This window comes from Acomys minous, assembly GCF_964271855.1.
Source record: "Acomys minous genome assembly, chromosome: 13".
Taxonomy (NCBI): Eukaryota; Metazoa; Chordata; class Mammalia; order Rodentia; family Muridae; genus Acomys; species Acomys minous.
In genome coordinates this window covers 108,902,476-108,916,397 of record NC_140495.1, presented here as the reverse complement: position 1 = coordinate 108,916,397, position 13,922 = coordinate 108,902,476, and the positions used below count along the sequence as shown (strand labels likewise).

Genomic DNA, 13,922 nt, shown 5'->3' with positions numbered 1-13,922 from the left:
GGCAGGTGGATCTCTGTGAGTTCGAGGCCAGCCTGGTCTACAGAGTGAGTTCCAAGGATGGTCAGGGATAAAAATAAAGAAATCCTGTGTCTCAAAACAACAAACAAAAACCACCCAAATCCCCAGACAAAGGGCACAGAGGAAGTTGGCCCCACTCAGCCATAACTCTGGGATGACTTAAGGTCTCTTTCAGTTCCGAAGTCTTTCACCTGGGCATGGGTCAGGCAGCCCAAGACTCAGCGGTTCAAATCCTTGCTCCTGCAGATATAGATGAATGCTCCTTTGATAGAACCTGTGACCACATGTGTGTCAACACACCAGGAAGTTTCCAGTGTCTCTGTCATCGAGGCTACCTACTATACGGTGTCACCCACTGCGGGGGTAAGCCAGCAAGCTCACCCCCTTCTGCTTCCCAGCCCCAGCCCCTCAGCTCTTCGCCCTCCAAGTGTCTGATGTCCTGTGCCGGCTGGCGGTAACGGCAGCGCTCGGGTGCATGTGTCAAGTCTTCCCTCCAACATGATAAAACGAAAGGCAGCTTCCTGAGGCCAGCTAGGGGGTGATGTCCGCAGACGGCATCCGTCAGCAAGATGCTTGAGGGTCTTGTGTAGTCCATGCTGGCTGCGAACCCACTGTTCGCAGAGGTGACCCTAAACCCCTGATCCTCCTGCCTTCTCTTCCCACCATGCCCAGACCGCCTCCTAATTCTGCCCTCCATCCCAGTCGCTGTTTCCAGAGAGCCACGCACCCTTTAGCCCAGTGAGAGGGTGAGGGTGCAAGGCTGGTCTGCTCGGTTGGTCCCTGCTTAACGGCTGCTGTTGGCTGGGGATGGAGAAAATAGGGGCAGAAGGCTGAGCTCTTTGCAGCCCAGAGAACCCTTTAAGTATCTGTGAAGACGTTAATATGAGAGCTGCCCACCTGACAGATTTGTAAATACACAGCAGATCTCCAAGTTACTCAATCACCGTGGGTACCTCAGCGTGTCTAGGCACTTACCAAAGGTCCTCACGTACAGCCCAGTCCCTGCCTCTTGCTCCTCCACCACCACTGCCCATCTGTTTCCCTACTCCTCCCACAGATGTGGACGAATGCAGCATCAATAAGGGAGGCTGCCGCTTTGGCTGCATCAACACCCCCGGCAGCTATCAGTGTACCTGCCCAGCTGGTCAGGGCCGCCTGCACTGGAACGGGAAGGATTGCACAGGTGTGTGGTGCCCTCTGCTGGACAGACCTGGCAGTGCTGTTTCTGGGGAAGGTTGGGATCTGGTGGGAAGGTATGAGGGGGGAGAAGAGTGGGGAAATGGGTTAGACAGGACATTTCTGGTTTAAAATGGGCTGTCTCCTTGGGCACATCTTTAATTCGGCACACAAATAACCTCTTTTTCTGCATTACCTGTCTAAGGGGGAAGGTGGGCAAGGCATGCTCCATATCCTCAGGCCTTGCTCCCCTTCCTAGAGCCAGTGAAATGTCAGAGCAGTCCTGGGGCCTCAAAAGCCATGCTCAGCTGCAATCGGTCTGGCAAGAAGGACACTTGTGCCCTGACCTGCCCTTCTCGGGCCCGGTTTTTGCCAGGTATGAGGGAGGAGGGGCCTGGAAGGCTTGGGGAGGAGGGAGGAGAGACTGGCCGTGCAGCAGCTCCTGGTCCCTGGGTTCCTCCACACTGGGGCTCGGGAGGCAGGTCAGAGCTGTGACAGACTCCTTCTCTCAGAGTCAGAGAACGGTTTCACGGTGAGCTGTGGGACCCCCAGCTCTAAAGCCACTCCAGCCCGAGCCGTCCACCCTGGGAATAACGCCACCTCCAACCACTGCCACGGTGAGCACCTGCCCGAAGGCGGCCTCTCCTCCTAAGCACCGCCGTTCTGCCCTCATCCCTGGCCGACTTCTCCCACACCTCACGCTTTACTCTGTAACTCTCTAGTTCCCTGGCCCTCCTATCTGGTACCCTGGGTTTCCACCATCCTACTCCCCAGCTAAACCTCATGACTCGGCTTTGAACCGCCGCCTCCAGGGCCTCAGCTGTGCTGAGCTTCTCTCGCCCCTCCAGAGGCTGCAGTGCTCCCGGTCAAGCAGAGGGCCTCCTTCAAGATCAAGGACGCCAAATGCCGGCTTCATCTGCGAAACAAAGGCAAAGTGGAGGAAGGCAGCAGAGTCCCAGGCCCAGGTCTGTACCTCACTCCAGTGGGTTCCAACAAACTCTCCACCCTCCGCCCGGTTCCGTCCGGTGACTCACCTGTACCCCAAACTTTGGACAGCAAAGGGAGAGCAGCTGTTGTAGGCTAAGACCCAGGATGTCCCCCGTCATCCCTACCCACCGAGTAGGCCAGAGGAGGAGAGGGGTGCAGCCAGAGATGGGCTCAGGGCTATCTGGGGTGGAGCCCCCGAGTGTGAGGTTAACAAGGCCTCTCTTTCTAGGTGGTGCCCCCTGCTCTGACTGCCAGGTCACCTTCATCCACCTTAAGTGTGACTCTTCTCGGAAAGGCAAGGGCCGACGGGCCCGGACCCCTCCAGGCAAGGAGGTTACCCGGCTCACCCTGGAATTAGAAGCTGAGGTCAGAGCTGAAGAAACGACAGGTGGGCCTAGGGACACTGTTGCGTGGAGGGCCAGAGAGGAGGGCACACACACGGCCTGGGTCTGAGAGAGAGATGAGCAAGGTGGGGGAGGAGGGGGAAGGGAAGGACGTGGCGCACTGTACTCTGGACTGCCCCTCTCCCTGCATCTCGCCTGCCACTGCTCCCTTGCCCTCACACTCTGACCGCTCTCCCCCACGCCACTCTCTGACTCATACGGCCACCCATTGCCAGCTGGCTGTGGGCTGCCTTGCCTCAGACAGCGGATGGAGCGGAGACTGAAAGGGTCCCTGAAGATGCTCAGAAAGTCCATCAACCAGGACCGGTTCCTGCTGCGGCTAGCAGGCCTCGACTACGAGCTAGCCCACAAGCCGGGCCTGGTAGCTGGGGACCGAACAGAGCCAGTGGAGGTCTGCCGGCCCGGGCAGCACCGAGCAGGCACCAAGTGTGGTAAGGAAGCTTGCCGGGAAGCAAGGGTGCTGGGGGGAGTGGGGGAGGCCCAACTCGGCCCTGGCTCAGAGCAGAGCAGGACCTTTTGCCTCAGGTGCAGTTCTCAAATAGTGAGGCAGTGAAGACACTCCTGCCCATGGTCCTCTCCTGGTCCCAGGCTGGGCTAAGGGTACCAGGCACACTGACTCGACCTCTCTACGTAGGATTCTGTTAGTCCCCTGATAGATTTCCCCCATATCTGGAAGAGCGGGAAGGGGAGTCTTAGGCCTGGGTGGTGGGAGATGGGGGGGGGGGTGGCTAGCGCGGCCGACTCTCCCTCAGTCAGCTGCCCGCAGGGAACGTATTACCACGGCCAGACGGAGCAGTGTGTGCCATGCCCAGCGGGCACCTTCCAGGAGAGGGAAGGGCAGCTCTCCTGCGACCTTTGCCCTGGGAGTGATGCCCACGGGCCTCTCGGAGCCACCAACGTCACCACGTGTGCAGGTGCCAGGGGAACAAACACCACAGGCTGGGCTAGGGTGGGCACTGGGATGCCCACGGGCACGGGATCTCCCAAAGGGCAGGCCCAGGCTCCAGGCTCTTCTCCTAGTTGATGCCCTGTTCATGCGCCTCTGCTCCCTAAGGCTGGGTGACCCCACAGAGTGACTCAGGACCCACCCCATCAGAGTTGGGTCCTTGCTTCATTACAGGTCAGTGCCCGCCTGGCCACCATTCAGTAGACGGGTTTAAGCCCTGCCAGCCATGCCCACGTGGCACCTACCAGCCTGAAGCGGGACGGACCCTGTGCTTCCCCTGTGGTGGAGGCCTCACTACCAAGCATGAGGGGGCGGTCTCTTTCCAGGACTGTGACACCAAAGGTAAGCAGGGTACCCACCCCACAAGGGCGTCCCTGACTCAGCTGCCCTCCAAAACACCCCCCTCCACAGACCTCAGGATCGTATCCCACCATCTTTCCCGCAAAGGGGGGAGGACCCAGTTGTCTGACCAAACACAGTCTTGTTCTCAGAGCTGTCCCTTGGGCACAACCTGGGGACAAAGTCCCTCACAGCCCCACTGTCCAGGCTGCCTTGCAGATTGGGTGGCCCCCACCCCGCGCTGAGCTCTTGTATCAGCCTGACACTTCTCAGTGCCTGAGGCCGGCCGCTTGGAAAAGTCTCTTTTCCTTGGCCTCAGATTATGGCTGGGAAAGGTAGGGAGGGACCCTGGGGAGACTTGGGGGTCTTTGATCTCCCAACCACAGGTGACAAATGTGTCCTGCCCATCCATGGCCCAGCTGCCTATTTTGCTACCATCTTAGCTCATGCCTCCTTCCCTCTTGCCTGCAGTCCAGTGCTCCCCGGGCCACTACTACAACACTAGCATCCATCGCTGTATCCGCTGTGCCGTGGGCTCCTACCAGCCAGACTTCCGGCAGAACTTCTGCACCCGCTGCCCAGGAAATACAAGCACTGACTTTGATGGTTCTACCAGTGTGGCCCAGTGCAAGAGTATGTGGCAGGCCAGGCTGTGGGAGATGGAGAGAGACCTTGGAGCCACTCACATGGGGGTGGGGGAGGGGGTGAGCCAGCCAGCAGGAAGCAGGGCTGGTGAGTGAGTGGGTGGGTGGGTGGGCAGCCAAGTCCAACCTCCACACGGTCCCAGTCCGCTCTAGGCCAGTGTCAGGCCGAGGCCTGCAGCACCCTCCCAGATACTAAAAGGGCAGGGAGGAGGTTGGAGGGGGTTGGACCCAGAACTTGTGAGCCAGCATGGTGGCGGTGGCTGTCCTCCACCTTCCAACCCTTGAGCTGGCTCTCTCCATCTCCCTCCTGCTCTGTCTGCTGGGGTGTATGGATGCAGACCGGCAGTGTGGTGGGGAGCTAGGCGAATTTACTGGCTACATCGAGTCTCCCAACTACCCGGGCAACTACCCAGCCGGCGTGGAGTGCATCTGGAACATCAACCCCCCACCCAAGCGCAAGATCCTTATCGTGGTCCCCGAGATCTTCCTACCATCCGAGGACGAGTGTGGGGACGTGCTGGTCATGAGAAAGAACTGTGGGTGACTGCAGGGCTGGCTCAGGGCAGGGCGGCGGGATCTGGCTGGGAAAGAGGAAGAGCGGGGCAGTGGGACCATTGGGGGACTGAAGCTAGCACGGTGACAGGTGCGGGTTCGGGGAGAGCGGTGAAGAAGCTAGCGGTGGGGCCAGGATGCTGGTGTGCTAGAGTCCAGCCCCAGCCTTTTTGCCGTCTGACCTCATAAATGTCAACGTCGGTACACCACACCGTCACGCAGTGAAGAGGGAGCCTCTGCCAGCGTGACTTGGCCTGTGTGTCGCGGCCCCAGTGCTCTTCTGACCTGATGTTTGCCTTGCCAGCCTCCCCGTCCTCCATCACCACTTACGAGACCTGCCAGACCTACGAGCGGCCCATTGCCTTCACCGCCCGGTCCAGGAAACTCTGGATCAACTTCAAGACCAGCGAGGCCAACAGTGCCCGCGGCTTCCAGATTCCCTATGTGACCTACGATGGTGAGCAAGGGCAGGAGAGGGGAAGGGGTCAGCGGGCCTTGGGAGGGCGCCAGGAGAACAGAGAGAGAGTTCCCCCCCTCAGCCCCCAACCTGGTTGACTTTACAGAGGACTACGAGCAGCTGGTGGAAGACATAGTTCGGGATGGCCGGCTCTATGCCTCTGAAAACCACCAGGAGATCCTAAAGGCAAGTGGCCATTTTCTCTGGCAGCTAATGTAAGTGGGCGTGCACCAAGGTGCTGGCACAATGCTAAGTGCCAGCACTACTGATCTTCTAGTTCCCGGCTCTGAGGTATGTGCTTCCTCCATGGCCACTTCCCGAGGGAGAGGTACAGGGCTTGCCCGCGCCAGGCCTGGGCTGAGTCCACCTGATACAACTAGTGTCACCACACTGCAGCAGGCCCAGGGGAGGCGAAAGAGAAGGTGAGGACAGGAAGAGTCCCCTGCCTAGTCCCCCACGAGTTGCAGGGAAGGTAAAACGGAGAACAATGCGTTGTTTTTTTGTTTTTGTTTTTGTTTTTTTGAGATAGGGTCTTAGTAGTCCAGGCTGGCCTTGAACTCGGTTCCTCCACCCCCTCTCCCCTTTAAGTGCCTTTCATTATCGGCCCAGAGGGAAAGAAACACCCGTAACGCCGAGGCACGAGCAGTGCGGGTCCCATGTGAGGCTCGCCCAGCGTGGTGGCCCTCACCTTGGATCCCAGCACTCAGGGAGCAGAGGTGGGTGGGTCTTTGACTTTGAGGCCAGCCTGGTCTATATGTGTGGAGTTCTAGGACAACCAGAGATACACAGTAAGACCCTTCCAAAGATTTTTGTTTGTTTGTTTGTTTTTGTTTTCTCGAGACAGGGTTTTTCTGTGTGGCCTTGGCTGTACTAGACTCACTTTGTAGACCAGGCTGGCCTCAAACTAATAGAGATCCATCTGCCTCTGCCCCCCAAGTGCTGGGATTAAAGGCATGCGCCACCACCACCTGGCCCCCAATTTTTTTTATTTCACTATTTTTTTTCTTTTCTTTTCTTTTCTTTCTTTCTTTCTTTCTTTTTTTTTTTTTTTTTTTTTTTTTTTTTTTTTTGATTTTCGAGAGAAGGTCTCTCTATGTAACAGAGCCCTGGCTGCCCTGGAGCTCACAGTGATCTTCCTGCCTCTGCCTCCCAAGTGCTGTGATTAAAGGTGTGCACCACCATGCCTGGCCCCACTTCACTATATTTTGTTTGTTTTCGAGACAGGGTTTCTCTGTATAGCCTTAGCTGTCCTAAACTCACTTTGTAGACCAGACTGGCCTCGAATTCACAGCGATTCGCCTGCCTTTGCCTGTCAAGTGCTGGGATTAAAGACGTGTGCCACCATGCCTGGACCCAACTCCACTATTTTTAATTATGGGTATTTGTGTGGATATGTTCGTGTGAATGCTAAGAGGCCCAAGATGTCAGATCCCCCTGGAGATGGGGTCATAGGTCACCCAGTATGGGTGCTGGAAGCCCAGGTCCTCTGCAAGAACAGTATATACAGTTAACCAGCTCTGAGCTGTTATTTCACACCTCGTGTAGCTGGGTGTGATGGTGCACACATATGGTGCTGTTTGCTCAGGAACTGACGTGAAAGGGTCACTTGAGCCCCAGAGTTAAGAGAACGGCCTGGGCAGCACGCTAGACTCCATCTCAAGCAGCCAATCAAATGTACAAGATGCAACTGTATCTCATAAGGTCCTACAACTGCACTGGGCGTGGTGGCGCACACCTGTGGTCCCAGCACTCAGGAGGCGAGTGCATCGCTGTGCGTTTTGGGTCAGCCTGGTCTACACAGTGGGCTTCAGGCCAGCCCCAGCCACATAGTGAGACTCTGTTTCAAAACAAAAGGCTGTATAGTGCGAGGGTCTCTGTTCAAGTGGAGCTGAGAGGCTGGGAGCCGCACCTAGCTTAGAACTTCGTGCAGCCTATGAGCCAGGAGGTCCATTGTTGGATCAGTTGGGATCTATGGGTGTTGTGTATGTGTGGGTATGTAAACGTGGAGGCTGAGGACAGCTCGGAGGGTTGTCTCTCTCCTCCCGCCATGTGGGCTTGGGAATCAAGCTGAGGTGGCAGGCTTGGTGGCAGGGCCTTCCCTGGTGAGTTATCTCGCCAGCCCCTGGAGAGTTCAAGGCGGTGCCTGGCACTGTAGAGAGGCAGGCAGGAGAGGCTGTGCGAAGACTTGAAAGGCGCTGCTGATGGCTGAGGAGGGTCCGAGCGGGGGAGTCCGGCAGTAGTGTGCCGTGTTTAAGGACCCTGAGACCCTGTCATTCCACAGGGGAGGAAGACCACAGGGGAAGCTAGCACGCCACACAAGGGACCTGACGTTCCCTGTGAGTGAGGAAAGAAAGCGCAAGGGCTGGGCGTGGAATCAGTGTCGGGGAAATCTTTGTCAGGCACGAGGCCCTGGTTTAGTTCCCGGCACTAATTTATTGGCATTGTTATAAAAAGAAGAAACTTTCACCAGACATGATGGAACCTGCCTGTAGATCTGCTCCTGGGGCAGAGCAGGGATTGCTTGGTCACAGGGGTTTAAGATTACCCGTGGTGGCGCGTACCTTTAATTCCCAGCACTTGGGAGGCAGAGGCAGGTGGATTGCTGTGAGTTTGAGGCCAGCCTGGTCTACATGAAAAACCAAAAACAAAAAACAAAAAACAAAAACAAAAACAAAAAAAACCACAGGGTAGGAGAGCCTCATCTCAGGGAAGGAAAACCAGAGAGCAGAAGCAAAAAATGTGTTGCAAACATGACGTCAACTGACTAAACACCCACCATGGCTGCTGTGAGGAGGAAAAAAAATCTACGGTGGGTCAAGGATAGAAACATGGAGACCAAGGTCAGGCCTACTGGCTCACACCTCTAGTCTTGGTTATTCACATGGCTGAGGCAGGAGGATGGCATGCTGTGGGCTACTTGCAGCTACAAAGTGAGTTCAACGCCAGTTTGAGCAACTTGGTGAAACACCATGTCAAGCAGATGGGGAGAGCTGGCTACAGCTTACTAGTAGAGTGCTGCCGAGGGCGAGGCTGGGGAGTTGGCTCAGCAGCTTAGGGCTCTTGTTGCCTCTTGCAGAGGTGCCAGGTTCAGTTCCCGGCACCCACAGCGGCTCACAGCCACCATAACTCCAGTTCCAGGGGATGCCATGCCCTCCTCTGACCTCTGGGAGCACCAGGCAGGCATGTAGTGCACACACATACACATAAGTAAATCCAGAAAGGAAAAAAGAACACTAGCCTAGTATACATGAGGCCCGAGGCTCAGCCCTCAGGACCACATGAACAAAAGGAACAGAGCAGCTCTTGAAATAGTTCAAGTGAGAGATTACGGTGGCGTGGCTCAATGTGGTGGCTGTGGAGACGGCAAGCTGACCAGACCCTGGGTATATTCTAAAGGCAGACTCGACACTTTGCTGTAGCTGTGCCAAAGTGGGGTCAAGGATAGTTCCACAGGCAGGGCCTGAGGGGCAGAGCGGATGGCAGGAGCAGCCCAGGGTAGCCGGGGAGGGTGGCGGCGGCGGGGGATGGGGGGTGGGGGTGGGGGTGGGGTGGCCAGGGAGGTTCTTAGACTCCAGGAGGGGCTGAGCCTTCCTCCTCCTCTTGTGCCACTGAAGCTGACAACTGCCACCCGCCAACTGTCTTCTCCAGGACAAGAAGCTTATCAAGGCCTTCTTTGAGGTGCTGGCCCACCCCCAAAACTACTTCAAGTACACAGAGAAACACAAGGAGATGCTGCCAAAGTCCTTCATCAAGCTGCTCCGCTCCAAGGTCTCCAGCTTCCTGAGGCCTTACAAATAGTGCCCGTGGCCCAGAGACCCACTTTTCGGAGCTCCCACCTCCCTGGCCCTCCTCAGAGCTGGTACCCCAACCTCAGCCGAGAAACTGCCCTCTCCTGGCGGAGAAGCGTCACTACACCAGGCACTCTCCCCTTCTGTCTTTTAAGTTACCCTGTCTTCTCTCAGCCTCTACTTCTTCCGGGATCCCAGGAAAAGCCCTTCAGTGCTGTCTCTGTCCCCCCCAGGGGTGAGGAATAGAGCTCTCTCTCCTCTGCCCAGCTCACCAGCTCACCTCCCCAGTCCCCCCATCAGTCTGGAAGGGTACTGGAGGCCCAGAATAAGAACGGGCCTGCTAGGGAGTAGGGGTGGGTAAGAAAGGCCTCGGCCATCATAGGGTTGTGCCTTGTTAGCCAGGAGTCAAAATGTCCCCTGCTGTGCTCCCCAGAGTGACTCTTCAGAGTCCCGACAAAGAAGCCTTTGACATAGCAGCTTTATGCCAATGCCAGGCTGCTGGGGCACACAGTTTTGAGCCCTGGGGTGCCCACAGTTGGCATTCTCATCTGTAGAGCCAGCCCCTTGCTCCCGTCTGCCTGGGGCTGACTCCATAGAGTTTACAAGTGTTCCATACCACTGGGCAGAAAGCCCCGGCCGAGTAAGGGAGAGCAGTGGCATTTCCTTGTGTGCCAGGGCCCCGAAGGCGCTCCTGACATATAGCGCTCTCAAATAGCTCCCCAGGACAGAAAGCAGGGTTTTAAAGCATTGCCCAAAACAGAAAATGTATCAGGGAAAGCACCTGACTGCAGAACAAGCAGAAGCCAGCCTTGAACACTAACCCTCTTCTTGCCAGTCCTCCCTGGCCCAGCCGTGCCCTCACCCCACCTAAGTGCCCCCTGGGGGAGGCCTACTCCCTTGCTAAGTGCTGTCCTTAAAGAAACCTGGCCATTGACCCTCACCAGCCTATACCTGGCTACACAGTTGTTTTTCCCTTGTAGCCCCAGGTGGCTTGTGGGCTCCACCAAAGAGGACCCCACTCTGCAGCCAGCCTGAAGCTGCCTACCTCTGGCCTCGGGCTGTGGGCAGCAAGAGGAATGCGTGTGTGCCCTTGGCAGGCTGCCTGCCCACCCTGCCCACATCTGAGAAGTGCAATCATTTTGAGTCTTTCTATGTCGTCTGGAGGGAGGGGGTTTGTTTTTTGTTTGTTTCTTTTTCCTTTTAGAATAACTCTATTTATAGCTGCCCAGGAGAGAAGAGCATGTTCATGTTGGGGGTGAGGGAATAGCAGTTTGACTCTCAGGAGCATCTCAGCCCCCTGTCCTACCTGAGGCCACCAGGAACCTCAGAGCCAGGCCAATCCCTCAGAGGATTGCAGTGCCGCAGAGTGCAGGAGGGGGAGGCTGTGGAGCGGGCCTCCCCTGCTGTCCTCGGGCCTCTCTGGATTCCTGGTCACAGAGGCAGATGGAACTGGCCAGTGGCCTGCCGCAGCCAGGGAGAGCCTGGTCCTTCCCTAGCTTTCATGTTTCCCCCTGGCGCGCACATGGAGGAAGAGCAGGGCAAACTCCAGGGCTGGGCCAGCTCTGCAGAGAAGGCAGGAGCAGCCTAGAACAGGACGGTTGGCCATGTATGAAGCTGGTGAAGGAACGAGAACCAGTTATGCGCCTGACATGGCTGCCTGCCTCTTCCAGCTGGCTCCAGGCCTGACTCAGCAGGCCTTCTTCAAAAAGAAGAGTAGAGCCCCTGCCTGAGGCCAGGCTCTGCGTGTGCTCTGCCCTTCACCAGCTGTGCCTGTAAAGTCTCCAATTGTCCCTTCTCATTCTCGAGGCTGTAGTCCTGGACAGTCACTAGCTACCGACGACTCCTCAGGCCCAACGCTAAGTGACTGCCAAGAGATTCAACACTCAATAGTCTGACTGCCACATAACAGCCAACAGAAACAAAGCTAGCTTCCTGGACATCTGTTAGTCGACACCGTGGGGAGGGGTGGGGGTCTGCTGTCTGTCTGGGACAGAGAGCTATTGTAAGGCTGTTAAATACAGGGTGAACCGGCATTCAGTGGGAACGTCTGTATTCCCCCACAGGTACCCCAGGGCAGCCTAAAGCAACTTTGGCTGTCTTATTAGAAGCAAGGATAACTTTTGAGAGTCCTCTCTCTGCCATTTTGCCCAGCTCCTGGAAAGCCACACAGTGGGAGTCCCTCCCAGCGTATGCAATTAGGGTATGGCTTCTTCTTGCTCTTTCCTGTCACACCATACACACAGGGATACGTCTTTAATCACTTACTCGATGGCTGAGGGGACTGCACATGAGTCCCACGGTCCAGAAAGAGCTGGCCCCTGGCTTAGCTGGGATCAAGATGGAGGAGCTCAAGTAAGGACCTGCTACTACTGTCAACCAAGCTGGCAGTCAGGAGGCCAGGCAGAGCTGCTGCTGCTGCACTCACAGAAGATCTGGCCCTGGGGCACCTAGCTGTGGGGCTGAAGTGGACCAATGGAGGAGTCAACAACTCAGGGACTAACTAGGACTGCACGGTTAGACAACAGAGCTTTCTAGGAGGAGGGGGCGGGGGCGGGAAGATGGTGTAAACAGGAACCCTTCATGAACTGACTCGGAACAGAAGCCTCACTGCAGGCTACAGTGCTTGTGAGGCCACATAACCGTGGCACCTCATCCATCTTAGCACAAACCCTGCTCTGAGCTCAGTCCCAGTGTGGGAAGTCATTTCCACAAGGGCTACGAGCGTCATGTGACACACCTCGAGCAGGCACTGAGGTCTCCAGCAGCAGTACCACGATGCCTCTGTAGCCCTCTGCCTCTGGTGGTCAGGCCAGCCAATCCCTAAGCCTGAGGTAATTCTAAGAATCAGGAGAAAGCTGACCAGAGCCTGGACTGTAGCTGCCCAGCCGATGCCCTCAGCGCTCCTCGGAGGATCACCGTCAAGCCCTCGCTGGGCTCAGTGCCCCTGAGATGTGGAAAAGGACAGATTTGTTGCTTCAAGTTCAGCGGTACAGTCTGCTCCATGAGTCTGTGTGAATCTGCAGTGTGTGTTCCACGTGCGTGTCCAAGGACTAGGGAGTTATGTCTCAGTGTCAGGAAAGGCTGTTGCAAGTACAGGGGTCTGCGTTTGCTGCTGAGCTTCAGAGCAGGGGAGCAGAGGCAACGTGTAACTGACCCCAAGCAGAGCGTGTTCCCTGCCCTGGTTTCTCTCCTATGCAGACAGCAGAAAGGAAACTTGTACATTGGACCTGTCTCAAAGCCAGCACACGTCCGCCCTTCTGCCGCTATTGGGACTAGGAATCCTTTAAGAGTTGGAGAGAATAGAAGGCCGGTAGCAGTTTGGACAAGCTGAAAATCTTGTTCTGTGTGAGTCGAAGTTTCAAAGAAGAATCGTCGTGTGGAAGGTTTCTTTTTCTTTTTCTTCTTTTTAATGCAGAAGAAACTCTCCGGGCACTGTATTTATACCTGCCTTCCACTGCCACCCATACAGCAAGCACCCCGGTCAACAGTAAACAGCAATGGTGTGGTTCGTAGAGTATTTTGCACTTGGGGAAAATTATGTATCTGAACTTGTAAAAAGGAATGTTTGGGTTTTGTATTGTCTTTTTTATATTATTAAAATATAAAAGTCCTCAGTTTGGCACTCCTCTTTCCCTCTATCTCCACAGCTTGTCCTGTCGCCAAGGAAAATCCTAAATAGTCAAAAGTGTCTTCTGACTTCCAGACCAGACCAGACTGCTCCTTCCTCCCCCAACTCACCTTAGTCCTAAGGACTTTGTGTCTGGAAGTCCTTGTCCCTGGCTTTCTTCAAAGCCATGTCAGGGACCGTCCCTTGCGGAGCCTGCTAGTTTTAAGATTTATTTAGCCTGTCTGGTTTTCTTGCTGTATTTCTAACCAATAATCCATGCTATAAAACCCTGGAAAGGTCCCGTGCCTGTTGGACTAGGGCAGCGGGGCTGGCTCCTACTAGGGACACAGTGGGGCACGCGGTGGATATTCCGGTGCCACACGGAGACGTCAGGATAACAGGCACACGCCAAGGGCCCTCCCACTCTCAATCTACTTATTTTTTTCAATCCAGTTATTTTTAACTGGAAGTTCATTTCCTTTCCATTTTCTCCCAAGTTTCTGCACATATCATAAGCCATAACCCTTCCCTGTTTGGAGAGGAAAGGTTAAGAGAACTTTAAGTTTAAAGATCCCAAGTATTATAGGATTTCATAATACTGAATTAAAAAAAGAAGACTAAAGAAAACCAGAGAAGACTGTCAAGGGCTGTCCCTCAAAATGAAATCTCAGGGAAGGCACTACTCTAGGGAGTATGCATTCCTCAGCAAGGGCTGTCAGGGCACCTTCCCTCGGGCAGTATGGTACCTCAGGGAGGATCATCCCTCTGGGAGATGGATGAAGCAGAGGGGCCCTTCCTTGAGAGCCAGGAGGGGCGTCCCAAGAGGCACAGAATCCCTCACAAACTCGCTCCTCAGGGCCCTGATCCCCCAGAACACCGAACGAGGTCAGTACCGTAGGGAGGACCGTCCCACCGAGATGACTGTCAGGGCGCCATCCCTCGGAGTCCCATCGCCTCGAGGCTCCTAGGCGGCACCGTCCTCGGCAGTAACCACCAAGAGATAC

General features: G+C 55.7%; 1 protein-coding gene across 5 annotated transcripts in view; it reads left to right on the top strand.

Annotated features, from left to right (window-relative positions):
• Window positions 1-12,931, top strand: part of SCUBE3 (signal peptide, CUB domain and EGF like domain containing 3) — a 33,472-nt gene extending 20,541 nt beyond the window's left edge. For 4 of the 5 annotated variants that reach the window (XM_084753170.1, XM_084753168.1, XM_084753169.1 and 1 more), the window contains 14 exons: window positions 265-381; window positions 1,076-1,201; window positions 1,454-1,570; window positions 1,707-1,811; window positions 2,043-2,159; window positions 2,411-2,569; window positions 2,801-3,016; window positions 3,338-3,499; window positions 3,706-3,873; window positions 4,342-4,503; window positions 4,853-5,050; window positions 5,371-5,523; window positions 5,630-5,709; window positions 9,172-12,931. In XM_084753170.1, the coding sequence (XP_084609296.1) occupies window positions 265-381; window positions 1,076-1,201; window positions 1,454-1,570; window positions 1,707-1,811; window positions 2,043-2,159; window positions 2,411-2,569; window positions 2,801-3,016; window positions 3,338-3,499; window positions 3,706-3,873; window positions 4,342-4,503; window positions 4,853-5,050; window positions 5,371-5,523; window positions 5,630-5,709; window positions 9,172-9,321 (2,030 nt within the window). In that variant the 3' untranslated portion in view covers window positions 9,322-12,931. The remainder of the gene's footprint in view (window positions 1-264; window positions 382-1,075; window positions 1,202-1,453; window positions 1,571-1,706; window positions 1,812-2,042; window positions 2,160-2,410; window positions 2,570-2,800; window positions 3,017-3,337; window positions 3,500-3,705; window positions 3,874-4,341; window positions 4,504-4,852; window positions 5,051-5,370; window positions 5,524-5,629; window positions 5,710-9,171) is intronic. The other variant, XM_084753171.1, reaches the window with a different exon arrangement.
• Window positions 12,932-13,922: the final 991 nt, after the last annotated feature.